The 27333-nt window shown below is 31.0% G+C and overlaps 3 protein-coding genes and 1 non-coding gene across 6 annotated transcripts; 2 read left to right on the top strand and 2 right to left on the bottom strand.

The window, feature by feature from the left end:
• The first annotated feature begins 2560 nt into the window (after positions 1 to 2560).
• LOC101246721 (scarecrow-like protein 14) lies at positions 2561 to 6122 on the top strand. Of its 2 annotated transcripts, none has more exons than XM_004239856.5 (2): positions 2561 to 2709; positions 3460 to 6122. In XM_004239856.5, the coding sequence occupies exon 2, from the start codon at positions 3481 to 3483 to the stop codon at positions 5710 to 5712; it is 2232 nt and encodes a 743-aa protein (XP_004239904.2). In that variant the 5' UTR covers positions 2561 to 2709; positions 3460 to 3480; the 3' UTR covers positions 5713 to 6122. The 2 variants fall into 2 exon arrangements, with proteins under 2 accessions (XP_004239904.2, XP_010321430.2); XM_010323128.4 differs by lacking the exon at positions 2561 to 2709 and adding an exon at positions 3072 to 3325.
• A 140-nt stretch (positions 6123 to 6262) lies between these two features.
• LOC101247023 (dehydrin HIRD11) lies at positions 6263 to 8240 on the top strand. Its single transcript, XM_069298427.1, has one exon. It carries the CDS (start codon positions 7845 to 7847, stop codon positions 8112 to 8114), a length of 270 nt encoding a protein of 89 aa, XP_069154528.1. The 5' UTR covers positions 6263 to 7844; the 3' UTR covers positions 8115 to 8240.
• A 6103-nt stretch (positions 8241 to 14343) lies between these two features.
• On the bottom strand, positions 14344 to 14446 carry MIR172d (microRNA MIR172d). Its single transcript, NR_161757.1, is given in 1 exon segment — positions 14344 to 14446. It is a non-coding gene; the product is annotated as a microRNA MIR172d (primary transcript).
• A 6155-nt stretch (positions 14447 to 20601) lies between these two features.
• On the bottom strand, positions 20602 to 27144 carry LOC101247325 (E3 ubiquitin-protein ligase SDIR1). Of its 2 annotated transcripts, XM_004239858.5 has the most exons (9): positions 26927 to 27144; positions 24240 to 24378; positions 24091 to 24145; positions 23939 to 23991; positions 23598 to 23829; positions 23358 to 23472; positions 22755 to 22800; positions 21477 to 21602; positions 20602 to 21047 (listed from the first exon to the last, which is right to left on the bottom strand). In XM_004239858.5, the coding sequence occupies exons 2-9, from the start codon at positions 24315 to 24317 to the stop codon at positions 20922 to 20924; spliced, it is 831 nt and encodes a 276-aa protein (XP_004239906.1). In that variant the 5' UTR covers positions 24318 to 24378; positions 26927 to 27144; the 3' UTR covers positions 20602 to 20921. The 2 variants fall into 2 exon arrangements, with proteins under 2 accessions (XP_004239906.1, XP_069154527.1); XM_069298426.1 differs by lacking the exon at positions 24091 to 24145 and having other exon boundaries at positions 23939 to 24022; positions 24217 to 24378; positions 26927 to 27049.
• Between the last annotated feature and the right edge of the window lie 189 nt (positions 27145 to 27333).

Genomic DNA, 27333 nt, shown 5'->3' with positions numbered 1-27333 from the left:
GGTTCGGTTCGGTTCGGTTTTAAAGTTTATCGAGTTGGCTTATTGGTTATCGGTTTATAGTGATGCTAAATATCGGGTTTTGATCGTTATCGGTTCGGTTATCGGTTTAACCGTTAAGATTTGACCCAAAAGAAAAAAATATTGAAAATCACTTAGAAACAATGTGACAAACCAAATAAACCATGTCCTTGAGTTCACAAGTTACATCTTGCTCAAAAGCAAACACTTTTACATCGTAATAATCAAGTGTTTGAGACAACAAAAAATAAAAGTAGAAAATTAAACTCTAAGTCGAGGACTATATATACAAAATGGTATAAATATAAATTTAATTTACTATCGGGTTATCGGTTAATCCGTTAATAAAAAATTTTAAACCGTTAAGAACCAATAACTCGATAACAAAAAAAATCATAACCGTTATCAAAACCACTAAACCAATAATCCAATACTATAAACCAATAACTTTTTTATCGGTTCGGCTTTTCGATTTTGAACAGTCTTAGTCTAACGAATTACGGAGTTTAAGAAAGAAATACTTTTTATCACGCGCCCTACTTAACAATTTGCGTGAATTATACTTGAATTGATTTGTATGTACCAAATAGGATACATATATTTACGTATTTAATTTCTATACAAATTCAAGTACCTACTTATATATGTCTAAAATTGAAAAAGTAAATATCAACTAAAATTGAGTTTAAAGAACATATTTATGTATAATGCTTAGGGTATACAAAAATCGAACCGAACAGTAAATTGAGCAAGAATTATGTTATTAATTTATTGCTATTGGGTTAACAAGTATTTAATGATTTAATGAAAAAATAATTATCGAATTATCATATCGTAGTAATTTATTACTTTAGCTCTACATAAATATAAATATTTATCTCAATATCAAAACTGCTTATTATGTTTTTGCTTTTTGTCATTCAATTCATACTATATAGTAATTTTGATTTCACAACTTTAAATTATACAAAACGTCAATAAATTCTAAAGTAAAAATTTTATTCCTTTTAATATTTCTTTGTGTTGCATTTGTATAAAAAAATTTTCAGGTTACTTATTACTATTTCTATTTTATAAGTATCTTATAAAATTACATTAGCGTTTTGTCATATCAAATTGTTAGAGAAATTATATATTTATTTTATAAATATTTCTTATTAATTAAATAAAATTGTTAAGAATAAAATTTAATAAATTAATAATTAAAAATTAAAAATCAATAATATATAAAATCGAAACGAATAAATCGATGCACTTTAACTAAGAGTCATACTGAAATGATTCAACTCCAAATTGGTAAAACTAACCAAAATTGACTAAACTTCTTATCATTGATTGGAACAAAGAAATTTGAGGACACTTTTTTCCATTTTTTTTTCCTTTCCATAAAGACCCCATGAGTGGATTTACAGTGTCACTATGTGGTGTGTTTATATTTTTTTTTAACATAAGGAGAGGACTTAAATATATTTTTGAATTTAAAAAAAAAAGACTAATTTATATTATTTATAAAATGTTTAATTGATTTATGTTATTTTTTGTTTGAGAAAAAATTAATTTATTTCATTATTTATTAACTGAAATAACTTAGAAAAAATTAATATATATGAGTTTTTTTTTTTAAGTTTAATGACATATTTAAATTTTTTTCTACACGACATAAAATGAAGTGTTAAACAAATAGGCAATATGTGTATAGGTTTTTCTTCATTTATATTCTATATCAAATATGTTAGTTATATATAGCATTTGTAATGATTTGTGAATATGTTATAGGTATAGATTTCATGAATAATATTTTGATATTGATGTTTAATATTTAAGTCGATAAATTATAGGGAACAATCTCTCTAATATTGAACCAAGGGTCTATAGAAACAACGAAGAAGTATAAATTTATTAATAATGATTATATCTGATATAAATAGTTTCAAGGTTGGTAAACACAATAATATTAACTGAAAGGTTTATGGATAGAATAAATATTTGTTAGATATAAAGTAAAGTATTTTTCCAAAATTAAATATAAACATATGAAATAATTTTTATATTTAATAATATATGAAATTCTCAAATCTAAGTAAGAAAATTTTAAAATTTTCATCTCATAAAAGTCATATGTTGAAATATTAATAGGTAAAACCAGTGTTTTAAAAGATATTTTTTGGACGAGTCTCGAGGCGAGATATATTAAAAACACTTCGGGGCATAAAAATGTTTAGGCGTTTTTAATTTATTTTTTAAAATTTTATTTTTCCTTTAAATCATACTTTTACTATTGGTGTAATGATACTTCTCAAATAGTAATTATAATTTTGTTTTCTTCATTATTGATTATAAATACTTATCTCAAATAAAAATCAAGGTTTATTTTACTTATTTTATTAGTAATAAAATTTTAAAATTAAATATACATGAAGCTACACCTTATAAATCTATGAGACTTACATGTCTTACACCTCACCCTATACTGTATAAAACGATTCACTTCACGCCCCGCCTTTTAAAACACTCGATAAAACTAACCAAAATGGACTACACATTTTTCCTTTTTTATTTTTTTTGTTAAGACCCCAACAGTGAAAAAATTGCATTTGTGGTGAGTTTATATTTATAGTATTTTTTATAACCAAGAAAAGTCAAATACTCAATACCCTTCTTTCTCTTTCTCTTCTTTGATCAAAATTTCAGGTAATTTCTCTGTTCTTAATTTCTTCACTTATTTTTTTGTGTTCAACATAATGTTACCTCTTTTGATAATCAATTGAATTCTGGTGATGTAGATTAAACTTTAATTAATTTTCATTTCTTTCTGGATTTTAGTTAGTATTACTCTTATAGATTCTTTCAATTTTTGTTACTATCTATTATCCATATAATTTGCTTATCATATTATTTTGTTTTAGTTACTATTCCTTAATTTAGTATGCTTTGTATTATTTTGTTTTAGTTACTATTCCTTTATTAAGTATGCTTTGTAATGCGTTGTGTAGTAGTATTTTGTCTTGTTTTAGTTACTATTCCTTTATTTAGTCTATAAAAAACTACTTTAAGATCTGCGTACACACTAATTTCTAGTTCGTAAGGAAGTAGGGTAAGATCACACTAACTTTCTCAAATCACACTCGTAGAAGTATGGGTAAGATCTGTGTACACACAAACTTCCTCAGATCCCACTCGTAGAGTTTTAGTTATGTTGTTGTTGTAGTAAAGATGGATCTTGGGCCTAACTCAACCTCAAAAGCTAGTTTTATCCCTCTATCGATGTGGAACATCTTAACAGCTGTTTACCGAGTTTAAGCTCTGGGTATTGTATTTTTGATGTATTATTAGCATGTTGATGTGATCAATTCTTTTTTTGTTGTTGTTGATAATTTTATGGTTGAAAAGGATTTTATTTGGAGATGACATTTTGGGGTTTTGAATTCTTGATTGTTGCAGATTTAGTTGAAAATTGATATAATGGGGCAATATCATGAGGCAGGATCTGCAGTTAAATTAGAGGATGAAGATTGCTCATTTTTCGCTGATCCGAATCTGATTAATAATCTCAGAGTTAATGATTACTTTCATGACGATTATGATCCAAATTTGATTAATAATCTTAGAGTTAGTGATAATTTAGTCAATATTAGCAGTCCATTTCAATCTGATGTCGAACGAAATGCTTTAGTTCCATTAACTGCAGATGACTTTCATGAGGATTATGATTTCAGTGATGGGGTTCTAAAGTATATAAATCAGATGCTTATGGAAGAGGATATTGAAGAAAAGACTTGCATGTTTCAAGAATCTGCAGCTCTTCAAGCTGCAGAAAGATCGTTTTACGAAGTTATTGGAGAGAAGTATCCTTCTTCCACAAATCATGAGAAATCGTCCACTTTAGGTCAGATTGAACGTTATGCTATGGGCCACTGTAGTGGAAATGATGGTCGTGATGGTTTACTAGGCCCAAATTGGATTCTTGATCTTGGTGAGGATGATGTGTCACATGTTCCCGATGATGTTGCTTTGGATTCAACTTCTCGGTCATCCAACAGTTTGTCAGGCACTGTCCCGGATGTGCCTGTGGATTCTCCTGTGAGCACACTTAGGATTCCTGACATATTTAGTGACGGAGAGTCTGTTATGCAGTTTAAGAAAGGGGTGGAGGAGGCAAGTAAGTTCCTTCCTACAGGCAATAGCTTGCTTGCTGATGTGAGGTATCATGTAGTGGGAAAGGAGCTACGGTATAAAGAGAGGAAAGATGCAGTCGTAAAGGTTGACAAGTATGGGGAAAAGCGATATACTGAAAGGTCGAGGGGGAAGAAAAATACCTTTCATGAAGATATAGTAGATTTAACGGAAGGGAGAAATAACAAGCAGTCTGCAGTGTTTTCTGAATCAACTGTCCGATCGGAAATGTTTGATAGGGTGCTGCTATGCAGTGCAGGGAAAAATGAATCTGCTCTTCGTGAAGCCTTGCAGGCTATATCAAGGCAAAATGCATCGAAGAATGGCCCTTCAAAGGGATCTAACGGTAAGAAGTTACAACGAAAGAAAAAAGGGGGTAAAAGAGATGTGGTAGACTTGAGAACACTTTTGACGCTCTGTGCACAAGCTGTTGCTGTAGGTAATCAACGGACCGCAAATGAGCTTCTGAAGAAGATAAGGGAAAGTTCTTCTCCTATGGGGGATGGAATGCAGAGGTTGGCACATTATTTTGCTGACGGTCTTGAGGCACGGATGGCTGGTTCCGGTACTCATATCTATAAAGCCCTTATTACACGGCCTGTATCAGCAGCTGATGTCTTGAAAGCGTACCATCTACTGCTTGCTGCCTGCCCATTCAGGACTATGTCTAGCTTTTTCTCAAATAAGACAATTATGAATCTAGCTGAAAAGGCTTCAACAGTACATATTATAGATATTGGCATTATGTGGGGTTTCCAATGGCCTGGCCTCATACAACGTCTCGCTTCTAGACCAGGTGGACCTCCCAAGCTTCGTATAACTGGGATTGATTTTCCAAATCCTGGTTTCCGACCAGCAGAAAGGGTTGAGGAAACTGGTAGGCGGTTAGCAAATTATGCTGAGAGCTTCAAAGTTCCTTTTGAGTTCAATGCTATAGCGCAAAAGTGGGAAACAGTTAAACTCGAGGATCTTAAGATCAATAAGGGTGAGGTTCTTGTGGTAAACTGTCTGTACCGGTTTAGGAATCTGCTTGATGAGACTGTGGTGGTCAATAGTCCAAGAGATGTTTTTCTGAATCTTATCCGGAGGTTGAATCCAGATGTTTTCATACTGGGAACTGTAAATGGTGGTTATAATGCCCCATTCTTTATCTCACGATTCCGTGAGGCTCTTTTTCACTACTCATCCTTGTTTGATATGCTTGAAACTATTATTCCCCGGGAAGTGCACGAGAGAATGCTGGTTGAAAAGAATATAATTGGTCAGGAGGCAATGAATGCCATCGCGTGCGAAGGTGCTGAGAGAATTGAGAGACCAGAAACATACAAGCAATGGCAAGTTAGAATTCTGAAGGCTGGTTTTCGGCAGCTTCCTTTGGATGAGGAGATTATGAGAATGACAACAGAACGATTCAAGGTGTACGACAAGAATTTCATTATTGACGTAGATAGTGAATGGCTACTGCAGGGCTGGAAGGGTCGTATTGCATCTGCACTTTCAATGTGGAAGGCAGCATATTGAATTTGTTCTCATTCAAGGAGCACATTCAGCAGCCATGATACCCCTCTGCCCCTTTAAACAACGAGCTCATGAACGGTACTCACTTTACCAAGTGCTACTTATTGATTTGGTCATTTCTTTAGTGTTAATTTAACAAGCACAAATGTGAATTGCTATGTTCATAACACTGCTTTGCTTGTGGGGGAGTGGAAGCAGAACTTCATTTGCTGTCTTCCTCCCCTACGCGTTGAACTGTGGCATCAACAACAGGAGAGAGGAATGACAAATAGGCGATATTTGTATTGGTTTCTCTTCGTTTATATTTTATATCAAACATGTTAGTTATATGTTAGCATTTGTAATGATTTGTGAAGGTGTTATAGGCTGGTATCTCTTCTAATAAATGCGAGTTCCGACGTGCTTATTCTTCATTTGCATCTTCTTATCACTCATGAGTAGCATTTTGATATTGATGTTTAACATTTGAGCCAAGGGTTTATTGGAACAGCCTCTCTACCTTCGAACCGAGGTTTCTATGACAAAGTTAAGCATTGCTCTATCTTGTTTGATGATTCATTTGAATCGACACGAGAGTCCGATTACATTGTTAGAATCCATGTTGTATATTAACCTTGCTTCTCTCATGGTACACTCCACTTCCCGCCGAGTCCCTTTTCTCCTCTGTCTATGGTAAACATCTTCTTGATCTGTCATTGAAGCTCACCAATCTTGTCTTGCAATCTTCTTAATCTCCAAAGGTTCATCCAAGTTCTTTAATGGAAGTAAGCCTACACGGATGTTAGACAGGATATGATACATCTTCAGCTTATCGAAGATATGACCCTAAATATAAAAGTATGTACGTGATTAGACCCTTAATTTCCAAAGCTATATTTAAGTTCTTTATCGGAAGTAAGACAGTATCAAATCATTAGACAAGACATAACACATCTTCAATAAATCTGGGATATGACCCTAGACGTGATACTACTATTACTCTATTATTATTTTCTAATAATTGAGTTATTCTCTACTTTGACTTGTTAGCAAATAAGACAAGTCTTTGCACGTAGCCTTCAATCTCCTCTCTAATTTGTGGCCAATAACTTGCCGACTCCAAATGTGAACCTATCTACTCTTAACATTACAAATGTCATAAATTATTTCACTAAACAACAATCGAAAGTCAAAAAGCCTCTATCGAAATAAAATATTTTATTTTTTCAAATTCGATGCCTATTTATACGAAATTATATAAAGTATATTATCGTCAAAATACTACATATAAAAAAAATCAATTTAAAAATCTAATCATACAAATAATCCAAATTAGAGAAAGTAATTACTCTTACCATCCCTTTTTATGTGTCACATTTTTACTTTACATTTGCATTGAGAAATGATGTAACTTTATCCTTCTCCTTATTTAATATTTTCTTAAGTCAACTTTATAATAAATGATGAATACATTTTCAAAATTAATCAACTATCTATCAAGGGTATAATATACAAAACATAGTAATTTTACGCATAAATTTTATAAAATAACAAGTATTATGATCAGGAGCGGCTCAAGCATACTAGTGGCGTAAAGTAAAAATCAAACGAAGACCTTAAACTTGAATTGTTAATAACTTGTGTATAACTGATTTCTTCTAGTGTTCAATTGATTATATAACGATTCTTATTTGAAATTATTTTTCATGAGATATAGTACTCTAAACATGTCAATTTTTTTTTAATAATTCCTTAATTTTTCATGAAAGTATTCAATATTTATTAAAATATAATAACTTATAACCTGTTATTATAAAAAATGAAGCTCCTTATATTTGGAGGCCTAAGATACATATCTTTTTTTTAACACGATCAAGTCACCCTTGTTGTGATCCAACTATTTATAGAAAAAATAATATATAAAATGGAACCGATAGAGTACCCATTTTCTTTTTATAATAATAATCGTGTTGGAACCGTGTACACGTAACAAGGTTAAAAATGTAAAATTAGTTGAATGAGAAATATCGTGCCGACGAATCTCCATTTTTCCCAATAAATACCTCTCTCACACTCACCATTCTCCTCACACAATTGTCAATTCTGCAACCCCCCCCCCCAAAAAAAAAACTCAATTTCTCATCTCTGATCTAACAATGGCAGGAATCATCCACAAAATTGAAGAGAAACTCCACATCGGAGGTGGCCATAAGGAAGAAGAACACAAAAAAGAGGAACACAAGGGAGAAGGACACAAGAAGGATGAGCATAAGGAAGGATTTGTTGAGAAGATAAAAGATAAGATCCATGGAGAAGAAAGTGGAGAGAATCACAAGGATGGAAAAGAGAAGAAGAAGAAGAAGAAAGACAAAAAGGAGAAGAAACATGACGGACATGATAGTAGCAGCAGCAGCGACAGTGATTAGATCTGATCGGATTAATTTACTATCTATCTTGTGTTTAACTGCTTTCTATTTGATTTGTGAATGTACTCTGTTTATGAATGCGATGATATTATAATAAGGAAAAGGTACTTTGTCATTTAGAATTGATATATTTCTTGTTATTAAAGTGGCTCATATATACCTTATTTGTAAACAAATGGTTCACATATACCTTTTTCTCATATGAGTAAATTTAATCCTCGTCAAACTTATTTTTTTGACTTTTTTTGTTTCAATTACTAATTTATAATTATTATTTGATAATCAAATTTATTTATGTTTCACTAATATTCTTGTAAAACTTATTGTAGATGATTAAATTTTACGAAATTAAATTACAATACACACAAAAAAAATAGTTTAATTTTTTATTCTTTAAATAAGGAATGAAAGAAAAAATAAAATAAGAATAAGAAATTCAAATAATTATAATAAAAGAAGTCAAAAAATAATTTCTGTATGAAAAAAATTAAAATATATCTTGAAAGAATCATATATACCCCTAAATAAATTTTTTTAAAAAATTAGAAGTAATAAATATAAATTTAAAACTAATTTTTTAAAATCCGTTAAATGAAGGGTATATATGAGCCATTTTGTAACGGCAAGGGTATATGTGAGCCGTTTGTATAACGGTAAGGGCATATATGAGCCACTTTTATAACGAGTGGTATATCAGCTCCAAATGACAAAGTTGAGGGGTATATCAGACCCTTTTCCCTTATAATAAAAACTTCAATTTTTAGATAATGGAAATTGATGTGTTTACTTCATCGATTCACACTTCTGATTACATAGATAAGTTCATCATGTTCGAAATGATTTAGTTGATTTGAAAGATAAAGATGATTATGGGATCGATCATTGTTTAGAATTTGTCTATTAGTATAATAATATCTATTAATTCTACCAATAATTTGTATCTGAGCAAACTAAAACAAATTTTAATTCATCTATGTGAAATCTCATGTCAATCCTCAGAATATTGTACCAAAATCAAAACTAAATTCAATTTTTGTGTTTTCATAAACCACTTAGGCAAGAAAGATTCGATGGAAGAATCATGTAGTTTTTTATTGTTTTGCTTTTCAATTCACTGAATTTTGCACCAGTGATCAGAACCTAGGGCCTATAAACGAATTATTGATTATAATTATTTCGAAAAATAACGTTTAAATAGATCTTATTTCTATATTATAAAGGTACAAAGATTGTTTCGGATAAAATTTTTGACTCAAGAAGAGATGACAAATAAATTAGGAAGTTGACCTTCACACCCTCCTATAAGGGTCTCCACGATAAGATGAAGTTGTATCATTTTCGATTTAATTACTTTTTCTCAATATTTCTTTGGTCCATCTTTGCCTTTTATTTGGTTTCTATATATGGACAATCTATTATACGTATTCACTAGGGTATTTATGCATCCACTTTGCCGCGGTTCGAATTGTCTCAACTTTTCTTTTCTTGTTGTATTCGAAAGTTACTCTCACCTTGTGTTGAATATATTCATTTTTAATCTTATCTTTCCTAATATGTCCATCCACATACATATTCATCTCAATATTATCGATTTCACTACTGTTAGCTCAATCGATGGGACTTGCTTTCCTTCCTAAAGGAAGTTAGCCGGAGCCGGTAGAAATGACTGACTGAAGATAGAGAGAGATCACCTCCATTCTCCGAATAGTAACACGGTAAAGCCAAAGATTGCACATCCTTATCATACAAAATACAATAAACAAATCTCTATTTTATCTATCCCACTCCAATACTAAACATCATTGTCAATCTCTTTATTTTATAGATATAAGTTTCTTGGGAAAAATCACAATTTGCATAACTTTTTGTCCAATATGAGCAAACGTTATATGCTCTTTAAATAGCATTAAGTGACTATTAAATTTCTTTTGCAACAAGTTAACCTTTTGATAATTGACCAATATTCTTCATTGTTATTAAACCTATTTATTACATGACAATAAATAGTTGGAGCCAAAAGCTAAACTCATGTTGTGATCTTCATCTATCTATCTATATATATATATATATATATATATTATATATATATATATATATATATTTGTTAGTCTTCTTCATTTGGGAAGGAGGAGATCCAAGACAAATTCCTCCTTTTTGTATTTTCGATAATCTCTATTCAACTCTGACTTCTAACTTTATATTAAAAGAGCTTGTCGCATTCTGAAAATTGAGAGATACATTTATGTCACATGAAATATTCTTAAGGGCGATATTTTTGATACACCTCAACCTTTCATGAATTCGCTACCGTGTCTATCGACCAAATATTTTCCCTAAGATTTATGAAAATTTTCTTTTAAATATTTGGTATCTTTACCTATGGCTAAAATCTAAAATGATCCAACATTATTATCATGGGCCATAGCCCATAACTTAATTAGGCCCACAAAAGAATATGCATCGAATAAAGCCCATTATTCTCATCAACTTGACTAAATTCACATTCCTTATAAATAATAATTACAAAAATAACCATAAATTAAAAAAAAAGTGGTCTTTATTTAAACTATTAACAATTTCTCAGCACTTTCGCGGGAATTTTAAAACTTTCAATCCAACAAATCAAAATCAACCACGTGTCTAAACTTTATGCCACGTAGGATAATCAACAATCATAATGTATAGCTTCCCTCACACGATTAAACATAAGTCAAAATAACAGCTTCTTGGAGAAGTCTTTACTAATATAAAATCTCACACACATACTCATTTGTTATCTCAATCCGTTTATAATCACGACTGTTATAACTATTTTTCAATTTTTGGGAGAGATTGGTGCGTTACGCGATTATGGTGAAGAGAGATAATGAATCGATGGAAATAGATGAAGGATGCAAGACACCAAGACATGATAAACATAGGATTATGGTGAATTCTATGTTCCCGCCGCCAACGCCGAGGAAGAAAAGAATTTATGTGAAACAACAGAGTTCTCCACCTAAGGAAGGTTATTTTCACCCTCCTGATCTTGAGATTTTATTCACTATCGTCTCAAGAAGGGAGACTCGTGTTTAAATATCGTCTATTTTTCTTTTTTATTCGGAGGTATCCAAGATTTTGTACAATGTAGAATTGGTTGTTATGTCTAATTGTCTATTATTATACCTATAGTGTGTTTTGTTAAGCTTATGTGAAGATAAAAGTGTTTATTTTAAACCGTTGAAGATTTTACCTAAGAACTATCAATAGTAAAAAAAAATAACAAGCTTAAATGAAACGATTACGTAATGTATAGGCATTGTTCAGATGGTAAATAATCTTTACTTCTAATCCCTTAAGTTTATGAACTCGAGTCAACGAGAGAACAAAAAGATAATAGCTTCTAAAAAGGAATAGAAATTAATACATAAACAATTTACCTAGAAAATGACGACATGGAAAACCATGAAAAGTAATGAAACAATGGGCTAACACTTCATTTGTAATATGGATTTGACTTGGGCCTAAATTGGACTTTGTTCTATATACAAAGCCCATTTAAATAAGTTTATTGCATGCTCATTTTGCTAAAATTTATTTTTGAAGTGCTTTATTTATTATTGTTTCACAAATAAATATACAAAGATATTTTATCATTATTTAAAAATTTCCAAACTTTAAACAACCAAGACAATGTACTAGTGTTCGATCACACATATCTCATAATCACCATAGGTGGGTTTTAAGACATACTAAAACTAATGCATATGATTAAAAATCACTATATATTTAAAGTTATTAACTGATTTGATATATTTATTCAAAAAAAATATATCTGATCAAAAATACTTTATCATCTGCTCAAATGATAAGTTGAAATAAATCATAGTTTTTGTCCATCATCAATTTGTAACACTACAACATCACATCTAAAATTCGTGTCCAAGCTTTATAGAAAAAGATTTTGATGTGCATATATATTTTTATATCAAGATATTTATTTCTGATAATTCTTAAAATCAATTACAATTCACGAAACTCGAAGATAAGAGAAATTATCCTTTTTACTTTCCTCCACTTAAATATCAAAATTAGTATGCATATGTAGGATTTGAACTTGTAAAATCGTAAACGCCTCTTTTATCACTTGAACTAAGGTACTGTTTGGATTGACTTTTTGTAAGTGTTTTTAAGCTAAAATGTCTTTTAACTACTCGTGAAGAGTTTGAGTAAATAAAAAAATGCTTTTAAGCAATTTTAAGCTAAAATATTTATAAAAAAAATAATTAAAATGTCATAAGTTAGAATTGGCTTATAAGTTAAAAGCAATTATTAAATTTTTGTGAGTTCAACATCTCGATCAACATTTATTCCTTTAAAAAGATTAGTTTGTAATGGACTCTCTGCTCAAGAAAAACATAAATAATTTCTCTGTTTATACAAACACAAATAGATTATGTAAATATTTGTTCGAACTGAAAATCTTACTTATCAAATTCCATAATATCAAAAAAATGGATACAAATTTGTTAATGATTCTATAGACTATAGAGTCATAATATAATAGCAATGAGAGCAACTACTTCAAAGTTTTTCTCAAAATCTTTGATGCTCAAGGACAAATATTTTACATGGAAACCCTAAAAATTAGCTTCCTCACACTTCTTACTTACTTGCAATTGATACCACAATAAAGTCGTCTCTAATTACACTCCATAGCTATATTATGTTAACGGATCATTATAATTCCTAATGCACTCCGCGATTTTCTTAAATTATGGGTTATTTATTAGGACGAAATTCTATTTCTTAATCTTCAATATCCTCCAATAGTCAAAAGAAAATGTTACAAAAACAATATAACTTATGAACCAAAAATAAGATCATATGAACATTAAAATGAAATTTTCAAACTATTAAACTTCATATCTTTATTTTACCATGAAGACATGCTCTTATATTCATGAAAAATGTGACATTAAGGTATACTTTAAGATCATAAGAAAAACTTTAATCAAAATTTAAAGTTCATTAATTTTTCTGACAAATCCTTAATTCAACTTTCTCCATCACTTCTCTAAAGCCACGAGATTAAAAAGTAATTATCTTTATTTTTCTAACAACTCCTTAATTCAACTTTCTCCATCACTTCTCAAAAGCCACGAGATTAAAAAATATTCGAGGACATTCAATATATCATAGTGCAAAAACAAAACCAGACATATAAATTAAAACAAAAAGAGTATAATTTTTCTAAACAAATATGTCTAGGTTGTGCTGAATCAGGATTTGTTATATCATATCAAACATTGAATCTAATTCAGTATTATTTTAATATCTATTTTTAATCAACTAACGATCACATTACCAAAAATAATTTTTTAAAAAATATCGAATCAAATACCGAACATCGGGATATTTGACTGACCTAATGAACTGTAGATGGGACTGCCCCATATGCAAAAAAATGTGAAGGCCCCAAAAGAACCATCAACTGTAACAAACTAAGCTAAAGAGCTAGTTAGTAATGACAAAAAATTAGAATCCAAAGAGACCAATAAAATACAAATAACACACACACAAATAAATATATAAAATTCCACTGTAAATATTTAAATGTCACAATGAAGTATAAACACCACACTACTAGAAACAAAAGTTTTTCGTATTCATTTTTTATCGAATCACCTCTAAACTAAATTTTTACAAAAATACAAAAGGAAATTCTAATTTTTTTTTTAATTAAATAAAAAGATCTATGAAACTAGTCACTAAATATTATATTGGGAGTACAGACATGATTACTGAAACATCAGACAGTACTGCCAATTGTTCAGATAATTATTATCAACAAGAATGATTAGAAAATTAAAAGTAAAAAAAAATTATATACCGTGTTTTTTTGAAATCATACACATAATATATCTAGGCTGCTTTTTTCTTACTGAAACAAATAAATAGATGAAATTCACTTCTATGAAAATAAATAAATATTATTTTGTAAAAAAAGTTAAAAAATCAGACATTTCTCAGCTATAATAATTTTGATTTTTTTATGGACTATTTGTTTCAAAGGCGAATCTAGAATATTATTCTTTTGCATAGGAACAAAAGATGATTAATCCACGGAAAATTACAACATATATATTTTACCAAAAAATATAAGAAAAGATATTAAATACTTACAAAACATCACGATCTGATTTCATGAACATTTAAAAATGTTATTATTAAAAAATTAGCCATTATTTGCCGCTGCAGCATCATCAAGATTCCCACACATCGCCCATAGGGTTTTTAAAAATTATAAAATCCCTAATATAGCTATGTGAATCTTGATGATGCTCCACCCGCAAAAAATTGACTTGAACTATATCATCACGATCTTTATCGATACAATAATAATAACATATTTAATGTAACTCGAATAAAAATAAAAATAAAAATAAAAATAGGGTACTTAACCAAAACCCTAACCCTAGGAAGGGAGAAATGGGAAAAAAATAATAATATTATAGTGGTTGATGATGAGAAAAAAAGTGATAAAGAGTGGATCTATAAATACTAAAATATGTGATGATAAAAAAAAGTGAATATTATTATTACGAGATATTAGGGATTGGTTGGTGTGTGGTACACTGTAACAGTTACACATCACAATCTTAAGTACCAAAAATTACTCAGAAATTTAATATTATACTTTTACTTAGTCTGTTTAAATTACAGCTTAATATGGAAAATAAATATAATTTACTATATAGTAATTGCGTCCTGCAAAAGAATTTTATCAAATTGATTGATGTTGAAGTGTATGTATTAAAGGAGGAAGAGTACTACACGTCAACTATTCTACAGGGTTTAAGGTTTTCATGTCTTAGGGCTCGATTAATTGAGATTCACGTCGAAAAATTTTATTCTCAAGATAAATTATATGAATTTAATCGGTGAATATTTATCATTTCCTCGTAACTTTTGGTAATCTTTTTACTCTTCTTTGAACCCTAGTAATAAGTACAACTTTTTTTAAAAAAAGAATTATGATTTTTGATAGATAGGTCAAATATAATATACGCCTCCATCATAATGCTTATTGTTACTATTCCTTTGTGTTTTTTTTAAAAATAATTGTGTTGTGCGAAATTAATTTATATTCATTTGATTAGTTTTATGAAGTGTGTATAAGGTTTGTATCTTCTCCCGTCAGCAATAAGTACCATGAGATAATAACAAAAGAAAATGTTAGATAATTTAATTTTAATGATATGAATCGTCTAGAAAGTACAATACATATATATAATATACACATGAATATAAATGATTTCTCTTTTTTTAAAAAAAAAATATTATTGTTGAATCTTTAACACTATTTGTATTGTGTTAAAATAAAAGGTGAAAGGACCTACATAAAATGTAAATCATTTGATTGTTGAAAAAAAAAAATATAAAAACATGTGATGAAGATTCGATTATAACGGTCGATTGTGAAAAGATTATTAGGTGACATGACAACAAATATTACTAGGAAAAATGTTTAGTTTCTTGTGTACAATCTACTCAAAATATATTGTTATTGTATTAAAAATTTCTTATTAGAAATTGTATCCAATAGTTGTTAGTATATTGAGTGTATTAAAATGGATTATTATGAAGTTATATTAAATATATCGTTATAATTCTAGGTAAATCCAGCTAATAACAAGGTCAACACAAGTCTAATCAAATACAGTCTAATGTCTTTATCAAAAACTCAATTGCTCCAACCTAACTTCAAATTTTTACTCAACTACATGAGCATTAGTGGATCATAGAAATACTTGTTAAAAGAAATGAATTTTAAATCTAATATAATTATCATAAAAAAATATTTATAGCGTTAAAAGAAATCATGAATCTCAAATCTAATTTTTTAGTTATAAAAACTAAGAAGATTATCAATTCAGTCTTTAATTAATGTAGTGAAACTTTAATACTCTAACATTTTATGAAACGTATTAAATCATTAGTTAAAACTTGAATAATATATCGAGAAGGGCGAGAGGATAATAGTTAAAAAATATTTAAATTTGATTTTACCTCACATTTATGTCTTTCAACGCTAGACGTGCATAATAGACTCTTAAACTTTAATAAAGTTGAATCAATAGACACAATAATTCTACGTGACATCCTGACAATTTCAGTCCTATATAACATCCACGTGTATTATGTCACATAGGACTCGTTATCTACTTGTTCAACTTTATTCAATTTTACCTGTGTAACTATACATATCCAAAGTTAAAGAACATAAATATGTAATGAGACCAAGTAAAATAGTACATTTGTGTATTACGTCAAAAATTTATGATCAAAATAAATAAGTCTAATAAACTAAGTACTTCACTTTATTTTTATTTATTTATCTTACTTTCTTTTAATCTTAATTCAAACTTTATACTTAACATGTTCAAGGACGAAAAAACCTATGTATTTTCAACTTAAAATCATAAAAATTATATATTTTTTATTTTTGAAAAAATTGAACTCATCAAATTGAAATCGAAAAAAGTTAGAAAGAAACATTGATGGGGGCGGGGTGAGGGAAACACGGGGTAGTGGGGAGGGCCAAAGCCCAACTCTTCACATATCCTCTCGTTTCCGTACGGATTCTTCAATTATTATTACACCATCTGTCGAATTTTAAGTGATATCGTTTAATTTAATATCAAATATAAAAAGCAAAAAAACTAAAAATATGTGGTATAAAACATTCTTAGATTATTAACGATAGAATAAGAATTTTATAATTGAATTATTCTTCTAATTATAAAAGGTGATATGTTTTTTGAAATGAAAAAACGGAGTTCTATATTTTTTTCCTTTGGTGTAGGGACACCTACTTTGCGACATTATTAATTTAAAATTATATCGAATTTTTTTTATCTAAGATAGTAAGGTGTTTTGTGTTAAATAAAAATTTATATTTCGAATTTCTCTGCTTTCTATGCCAAACACTCAAACACTGAACTAACTTATGAATGTCTTATGTTCTCTAAATATCCACACTACTTTGTTTCATGTAGGGTTAGCATTAACACTTTTTTATCGTGATTCGTGATTGATTTTGAGGTGTGTTATATCGATATTATAATTTACGTAAGTTATATAAAGTTTTGGCAATTAATTAGGAGATATGTTATTCATGTGTAAAATATATATAATGTTTGGTTTGTTATTAAGAAACGAGTGTAATTAGTTATGAGAGAATATATATATATATATATATATATTATTTCCTGCATGGTGAAACACAAATTGACTAATAATGATGCATATATATTTTCTTAGGACTAAACCCTATGTTACTAACAATGCCATATTTTATTATATTATAGCAATGAGGATGTTTTTTAATTAGACCTCGCGATCGCGAGCCTTCGATATAAAAATGCTATACAAAATAAATATTATACATGTGAATTTGAATTACTTGAATTATAATGAAAATATCAAACATCAGATAAAAAATCAACGACGACAATAAATATAGTAATAAATATAAGGCTAGCTATAATAACCTTAGGATTCTTATGAGACCTATTTTTGATTTCACAACCTTCCATTCATGTTTTGAAAGGACAATTATATATATTGGTATGTCAAATCAATTTATTTTTTTTCCCCATATTTCATAGCTTGTAGCTTTGTATTTGTCCTCAACTTGTATGTCCTCAAGGTTGAAATTAAATTGGATTTTCCTAGGCCACACCTAGTCATGTTCAATTTTGATCGATACCTACGTTTGATTTTCGAAAATATTTTCCCTATAATTTTAGGTCATGTCAAATCATTTTTTTTTTTATATGTAATAGTTTTTCAATACGTATGTTGCACGTGTATATTTAAGACCAATTAATAATTACGTCAAAAATGTTCTTTCACGTGTATATCAAAGAAGACTAGTGGTACCTCAAATTTCGAACTCACTTAATGACTATATACCACACTTGGAGTTTTTTAAGATCGAGAAGAAGAGTAGAAAACTTAAAACATTCATAGTTTAAACGTTAGAGGAAACCCTCAATTTATAGCTGACAAATGATATTAAGAACAAGTATTTATCGTGCTTGATTAGAAAAATCACAATTTTTTACAAAATTCACAAATCTTCAAAATGACACAACCCTCACAAAAAAAATCACAATTTATCAAAACAATTATTAACTCTTTGTCAGAGGTAACACTTATAGTTATAGGAAATTCATGTTTATAAGATTGTAGATTATAGCAGGATTTGAAAAAGAACCGTAATATTTGAGCCTACAATTAATTCAAAAATTAAAAGTTATGAATAGAGTAATGTATAAACAATATCAATTTCATTAAAAAAAAGTACTTATCTATATGTGGAGCAAATTGTTTCACACTTTAAGCATATGTTCAAAGGTAAAAATTTCAATATTAATAATATTTTTTTTAATCAAATGAAAATAAACCTATCCCAAACCTTTACAATTAATACAAGCTAAAAATAAAATAATTTTTTGAGATAGAAGTAAAATCTGCATGTATGCTCTATTGACTACGCTCTTCAAACTAAACTTCATGGAACCAGTGGCGGAGCCACCTTAACATTAGGGAGTTCATTCGAATCTTCTTTCGCGGAAAATTATATTATATTTACATGATTAAAATAATTTTTAAGTATATATGGTAGATATCGAATCTCCTTTGGCTACTTTGTACGTATGTATATTTTTCAAAATTTGAATCTCTTATCGAAAATTCAGACTCCGACACTTCATGAAATTATATATCATACTAATTTAAACGAGTCTTACGCGATATAAATTTGAATTAGAGAGAAACTAAACATGGTTAAAAAAATCAAATCTTTGAAATTTTTTTGCATTAAAAAGATAGCCCAGAAATCTCGCTGAGGAAATTGACAGCAACAGAAAATTAAATTCATAGGCAGTGCCCTATATATATATGCTTGTCTATTTAGCTTTCTTAATTTAGAAACTAAATTGTCCTTTTTTTTTCTCAAATTTTATTTATTTGGTAATTTTAACTATTTGTCCTTCAAATATAGATAAAATTAAATTCTAGTCCTTGTGAGTTGTGATCTAGTTACTGTTTGTCAAATTTTAGTCCTCATCAAATTGGTTCTGTATTATCCCACAAAATAACATTAGAAAATCGAAAGACTGTTTTTGAAAAATTCTCAGAAAAAAAAATTCTTTTAAAAAAAGTAACACAAATATGAGAAACAACATATAAGAATAAAAACATCAGATAACTATAACAAAAAAATATGATAATCAAAGTACAACATGATAAATAATAATGAAAATCAAAAAACGAGAAACTATAAGAGCAATACTATAATTACTAATATGGACGGATACGAACACGATGCATTGATCCTCCATAACCTCCCGACTAAGGCAATGCTCTCGATAAACTTGAACTACGTCATGTCTTGTCAAATCACATTTCCTTAATATTTATTCGATTTACCTCTCCCTCTCTTAAAGCCATCTATAGGCGATATTTCATACATCTACACTGAGACGTTCATACATTTCCTCTTTCACATATAATGTGTTTGATTTGATATTTGTTCATTATTGGATTAACGATTAATATTAATATAAAACTTGATTCTATGTTTTGTTTTAGATAAGATACTAATTAGATGTTCCAGATAAACTTCTAATTTTTAATTAATAGATTAGAGTCTTAACATAATGATGAAACAACGTAATACCCCAGTAACGTGAAAAGGACTAAATTCATGCATCTGAACGGAAAATATTGTGAAGAATATTGTTAGGTGGTGCATCAACTCATACCAAAGTTCAATGATATAAAATTAGACGCGTTAAATAGATGGATTGAATTAAATTTGAACCAATTAAAATATGTTGAATACGTTAAAGTTATGACTAAAAATACTAAGTTCAATGATATAAAATTAGACACCAATCATTTCCGAAGCTTACACTCATTCACATTAGTTCATCTTGATACTCTTTGAACCTTTTTTTTTTTGTTTTCTCACCGATATTCGGAGCCTACATTAAAGTTCCGACTAAATTCGAATTGCGCTCTATAGGTCCTATTCTGGGCGACGCTACCAACATGATTTTTTCCAGGACTGAGTAACGGATGCACATTCATGTTTATGGTGCTTGAGCACCCATTACATTTTGGAGCTAACACCATCATTATAAAGAAAATCCAGTAATTTGTATGAATATGTAATTTGAGCACCCAGTTTTAATACCAACTTCAAATTAGAAATAGTTAAGCATTCATAACTACAAAATTCTGGATCTGCAACTGTCATGGCTCTAAGCCGAAACCTCTGATTAAAGATAAAGCACTCCCAATGCACCAACCATGTTGGTCACTTCCCTTCGAGCCTCATATACATAAGAAATGATCTCGAAGGGAAACTAACAAATTTGTATCCTCCCCCAGGATAGACAAAAGGATCAATTTGATGATAAAAGTAACCACATTTGTCGAAACATTCTTGACAGCTAAAATTTCCAGATATAATTTTCCAGTACAACACAATGATGGGAGGAAACAAACAGACACATTCGACGAAACGATTGTTCAGGCTCATTGGCTGTGTGTACCTCGAATGAGGGATCTCGCCTCGGTATCCTGACAAGATATAAGACTAAGCTAGTATTTACCAATGTGACATATTTCTGCTAGTTTACACAATTACAGAGTGCCATAACAGACGTTTGACGATACAGGCTTCTGCGGTGCATATATTTGTTTATATAGATGTGTATATATATACGTATCTGTGTATCGAAGCTGAAACTACACCATATCATAAGCATCTTCTCCGCCTTGTTCATTCTCATCCCACCTGGACCCAGCCCTAAATTTGCAGACAGGGCAAGTTCCCCGCTGCCGTAGCCATGGGTCAATACAGTTTGCATGGAACTGCAAAAACAAAAGATTCAAATTGTACAAGTATGTAACTTCTCTGAGATATTACGTCCAAAGGTTGATACTGAGCTTTACTAACTTTGCTGCTAGAAGGTAAAATTAGGCAAATTTTTATCCTCAACGACTATCCCATTCCTTCTTTCCTACAACCCCAAAAAAGACGGAAAGAGATGATATTCTCTATGCAAGATTATCTAACGTCTAAACCATGATATTTCCTTGTCTTAATACACTTGAATAATGAAGTAAGCTCACCAAATAGTTGAGATGATAGTCGATACTAACTAATTAAATTAAAACAAAAATCTTATTGATCTACGGAAATGTGCTCAAAAAGTAAATTTATGAAGGTAAAGAATGTGGGATATACTAGCATGTATAGAAGACTACCACGAGAATAAACATAACTATCAAATACTTAACCTGATGTAAGCAAGGCAAGCTACGAATGAGTTCACCATCACTGACTTGCTCCAAGCAGACACTGCAAGTTAGTTCGTCATCTGAGTTCTTTGTACCTCCTACAGCATTTGCAGGTTCTTGCTTCTTCTGCTTGAAATACAATTATAAATTCCTTACTCTTCTTGTGAAAAAAAACTAGTTTTCAAGACTACATTAGGCAAATAATAAATGAGTCTAGCACAGATAATCCAAATCACTGACATGACTTGATTTTTACTTCATCAACAATGAAGGATGCCAATGCGGCAAGGTAATTTATCTTTTGTTGTATTTAAGAAGCTTATATCTCCCCCTTCAAATTTACTCCTATTCTTCCTTCTTTAGCTATCTTTTCATCCTCTGGATGAAGAAAGAGATTCATTGCTATACGCTTGATAGCCATAGAAAGATTTGCCCTCCAATCTTTTGACATTTTTGGTTTATGGTTGAGTTGAGGAGAAGAACGTCAGAATATAAAGCAAGTGAAAACAGTTCTCATAGAGCTTCTTCAACAAGGTTCTTATTATACTTCTCTAACATCTCTGGAGAAGGTGCCTTTTAGAAAGACTAGTTTCAGTATGAGGAGGAGAAAGACACCGCGAAAGAAACAGGAAACATCAGAATTGGCCAGTTCAGGGACACGGCTTAGGTCAGCGCATGTAAGGAGCATGGGAGAAGCATCTACTCTTAAACATGAAATGAGCTCAATGGTTCAGTTGAATGCAGGTGAAACACTTCTTTAATATTAGAGTTTAATTTTGCGCACACACTTTGGTGTCACTGGATAAGGATCAGTTTGTCATCGAAATGTACATTATGGTAAAGACACCTGGAATTTATCCAAAAGGTCATTCTCCCTAAATTCCATTTTATGTGGCACTCACTCTTTCCTTTTTAGTCTGTAAGTCTCTTGCGAAAAGAACGTAAAATTTCTATACTTGGAAATATAGTTTGATACATCCCATTTTACCCTCAATGACAAGCTTTTATAACCAAAACAACGTCCAAGGCATATTTAAGACCATAAACTCCGTGCAAGTCAAACATCCCCACATAAAATGAAATGGAAGTAGTAGTAAAAATAGGACACATCATCACATTCTGTCGTATAGATAAGTCATGCAAACACTGTTCCTGCAAATCAATTGTGCAAATGAAAAGGACACTAGAATGCGACAAGTCAATAACAACTCCAAAAGATAATCAATTGGGTAGGCATCTCTTTTACAAGCTTCGAGAAAGGGCTAGAAAACGAGGTACCTCAGTGGACCCTGAAGAAGATGTTGGGTGTGTTGATGTACCAGCACTGCCAAGAAGAGCAGTCATCAGGATCAAGAAAATCCAAGATATTACTAAAGGAGAGACATGGCATAGTGCTAACAGATATATACTGATCTATAACAAGGTTATCGATAACCATATTACGAGGAAGGGAATCCCCATCACAAAAAAAGCAACAGAACTGACATACAGATAATATTGTCCTCAACTTCATCAGATAATTGAGATATAAAATTCCTAAACTTCCACTACGGAGAAAGAAAATGAAAAATGAAAGAACATCAGCACTCAATAACATAGCTCACTGTGCAGAAATTCTACATTAGGATTGCGTATAGTATAAAATTATGTAGTTAATGAAATTCCAGCATGCATATGACCAAATCAAAGTACACCAGCAACCTGAAAAATCATCCAAGTTGACACCATAGTACGGTAATCTTTAAAAACTGATACAGATGGAAATTAACAAAGAAGAGAGGAAGAAGACATAAACTGATTTAGGAGTCAAATTGATATATCAAAAGCTGAGAACTCATAAGGGTGCGGAAGCAAAGTAGAAATGAAGTCAACATCACAGACCTTTGTGGTCCAGAAACCTTATACTTGTGAACAGGAAGGGCATTTATCTCTTCCTCAGTCATTGATGGGGTTGTAGGAGCATCATCAGAATCCAGTGCCCTCAACGTTTCATAATCTGCTAGTACCAAAAAATATCAATAAACTTCCCACGCCTTTTAAGATCATTTCAAGATAAGTTACGGTTCCTGGATTTTCAAAAGGCCAGAAAATGCTCAAGATCAGAGATGCATGCGTTGTCACCTAAGTCATCAAACTCTCTATCAAGAAGTGCAAGCTGTAGTCTGAGGCCTCGCAACCGTCCTCTGGTTGCAAGTGCTATTGATGGGGGCATATGCAGCCGCAACTCTGTAGGACCAAGAAGGCCACCACTTGCAGCAACAGCGTGAGCTTGTGCTTGGGCTTGAAGCTGCTGACACGTTGCATACATCCTTAGGGTTGTTGCCATGAAGAAGACACCAAGCACCAACCACAGCTGCAAGGTAGATTTAAGCCAAAACACATAAAGTTCCATATAAATAAAATAAGTGCCAGATTAATTCAATCACACATGCTCTGATATCACTCTTTAAGAGACCACTAACCAGAAAGTTTGGTGACATTTGATGAGAATTCAGAATCATGAACAGCAAGAGCACTGTCACAACAAAGTGGTTATATTGAAAGATCTAGGTAAATCAAACAAATGTGACAATACAAAAAAATAATAGAACAAATTGATGCAAGCTAGAGGTACCTGTGACAAGAAAAGCTAGTGAGTTAGTATTAACTGGACGGCCAGCATGGACTCGCTGAATATGGAAAAAGAAAAAAAGTAAGGGAACATAAGATGAGTAGAACAGATAACAAACGTAACAATCACTAGAAGGAGATGTAGGAGACTACCACTGCACGGCGCTCAGGGATCAATCCTGGAAAACCAGGTTCTATATCTGCTCTAGCGCCTCGGAAAACAAAACTCATGTTTGGAGTTGTACAGGATACAAGGTCCAGCAACCAAATCCCACTGAAGAGCTTGAATTAACTGAAAATCCAGAGAATACAAAGTGAGGAACTTGTCCAGTACAAATATTAACCCACTACACTTTGTTTCAGAAGACAACACTAAAGCAAACTGTCATAAATGAAGATCAATGAGAATAGCCAAATGCCCTGCCTCCTCACCCCACCTAACCTATTAGCCTATTACCAACTACACACCTTTACATCACGGGAGTCCTATTAACCCGCTGAACTACTTTAAAGTAGAATAATTATCTCTCTAAAAATTCATAACCTTTGCACTGTGTATTCATTTTTTATTTTATTTTTCTTTTTCCTTGTTTCTTTGTTTTCTTCTTTATTCGATTTCTTCCTCGCTTGTCGGAGCGACCATTGATGTAGAGTATATTCATTTGATATATCTTTCTTTCTTTTACATTTGATCTCTTGAAATTCTTGAAGTGCCGCCAGTTACTTTTATCACACAACAGTAGCGGAAAATGGCAAAAATTTGCATATTGTAATATCTTCATGGCTGAATTAGGCTATACGATTCCATAAATAGATCTCTCAAAGTTTACAGCTCAAATGGTTCACAAAGTTCCTTTTATTTCTACTCCTAGAAACATTGAACATCTCCCAAAACTTCCCCCCAAATATTGGCCCCTTCTTAAATTTCGTCAAACCTCCAATTCCCCACATCGAAAAGCCAGAGAAAAATGCAGAAGCTACTCCTCAATTTTGCTTCTTACTGGGCCCTTCAATTGCTTCAAATTCAACATTCCGACAGCCCATTTCAACATATTCATCGCTGTTTTTCTGAGTTTCATCGAACTTGTGTGGGAATAGATCAACGATAATGAAATTTAGAGAACCACCTTTGAAAGACTTTGAGAAAAGCTTGAAGAAATCAAGAAATGAGTATGATGATTTTGTGATATCAGAAAAGGAAAAATAATAATTGAAAAATTGAAAAAATAAATTAATTATACAATCTCCAACTAGAAACTGGGCATATGAAGTATTTAATTCAACTTTAGCTATTTTAGACTTCTCCATCAACCCTTACGGACTTCCAAGAGGTGTATTCACCTTCTTGGACTGATCAGAGTTTGAGGGTATAAAAGGTTCAGGGGGATAATTGTACTCCTGTGAAGTTTAAGAGTGTAATTGAAAATTGGCTAATAGATTGAGGAGCATTTGGCTATTTTCTCAAGATTAATAGCGCAATTCACAATAAAAGAACAGAGTATGGAATTAGGACGAAAAATACTAAGAAGAGAGAGAACGTCTTCGTTTATGTATCTAAGGGTGAAATGGGGATGCTAAGAGTAAATTGTTCTAAAAAAAAAAGAAAGGTGTCACATTTTCTTTTTTGGTACAGACTAAAAAGAAAAGTATCACATAAAATAGAGCAGGGGACAAGTATATGTGTAGAAAATTGGTATTCTACATGCTTTACTCTTCTTGTACACCAGTTATATACTGTACATACTCATCTTAACTATCACGTCAGTCAAATACCTTCACACAGTATGAAAAGGAGGGAATGTGTTCCTTCATGTTAGAGGAGTAGCGTATGTACATTAACACAGATTTATTGCATGTATACACATATTCCCTAATTGACAACACCCCTAACTGACTAACTGAACAACATTGTCTTCTATCCTCCCTTACATCCATCATCTAACAACAGAGCCATGCTAATGCATTTTCCAACACAAGCGAAGCTCGAGCACATTAAATACCTCCAGGTCTACAATGGAGTAAATGAAAGCTGACGATAGCAGCAGCAAGGACATTCACATTGGCTTAAGTCAAATGTTATAAAGAACGAGGGACCAAGTAAACCAGGCAGTATTAGCATCACACTAAAATACGTTTCTTTTCAGTATAACTGTGTTTTCAAACTTGCACTCACCTCAACTAAGGATACATATCGCCTCCTACCAGCAACAAATAGACCAGATAGAAACCAATCACCTAGCATTTCGCCTCTACTAATATTTGAACGTTAGATCTCATGACTCTTAACCCACTTCATTCATCACCAAACCACACCCTAAGGGTTCCACTAAACAAAGAATTGCATACTAAGAGACTAGATGACTAATAATTGGCAGCTAGAGATTCTCTTTAGCAGAAAAGTCTCCTTTTTTCGTCAATACAATATAAGAACCCATTGTAATCATAATGTATAAAAATCAGAAACAAGTTAAAACCCCTTTACTTCCCACAATTACCAAAAAAGTAAGCTTTTTTAAGAGTCCCCGAGCATCAATTTTAACATGTTTAATGTTAATTACAGTCTGTACAACTAAAAATCAAAATATAACTCCACCTAAAACCCCAAATTCATCAATAACCAGCTGGAAAATTGAAACTTCACTCAGATTACATCATCTGAAAGAGAAAAATCATCAAACAAACTAAACTTTAACAACTCAAAAAATTATACCAGCAGAACCAATGCACATCCAAAAGTAAATTCAACAAGATAACAAAATTGTCGGTGCATCGAAATAAATCATAACATACACAAAATGAACAAAAATTTTAGAAATTTACAGCGAAGATCAAACACTTACAGGCTTTGATTAATGGCGATTGATCAAAACACAATACAAAATTTATCAAATTTGATTGATTTTGAGCGAACGAGTCGACTCTAGAAAGATCCAGAAACTGGACTCGAACGCCAAAGCTAAAATGTTCATCAAATTGAAAAAAAAAATGGTTTATGAATTTCGGGTTTGGCATATGAAACGACACCGTTTTTGCGTGCAAAAGGGTCCGATTCCGACATAATTACCCAAATCTATATATACCGTATTTATTTCTTTGACTTAGAGATTTTGTAATATTTTACTTTAAAAAAAATTATATTTTTATGGGTCATTTTGTTAGATAGTTTCAAAAAACATTTTTAATTCGATTAAAACTTTCTTATTAATTTGCTTCTAATATATATTTTAATTTAATTCTCAAAATATTA

Source organism: Solanum lycopersicum, chromosome 5 (assembly GCF_036512215.1).
Source record: "Solanum lycopersicum chromosome 5, SLM_r2.1".
NCBI classification, from domain to species: Eukaryota; Viridiplantae; Streptophyta; class Magnoliopsida; order Solanales; family Solanaceae; genus Solanum; species Solanum lycopersicum.
The sequence above is the reverse complement of the archived record's forward strand: the minus strand, read 5'-3'. Positions and strand labels throughout refer to the sequence as shown.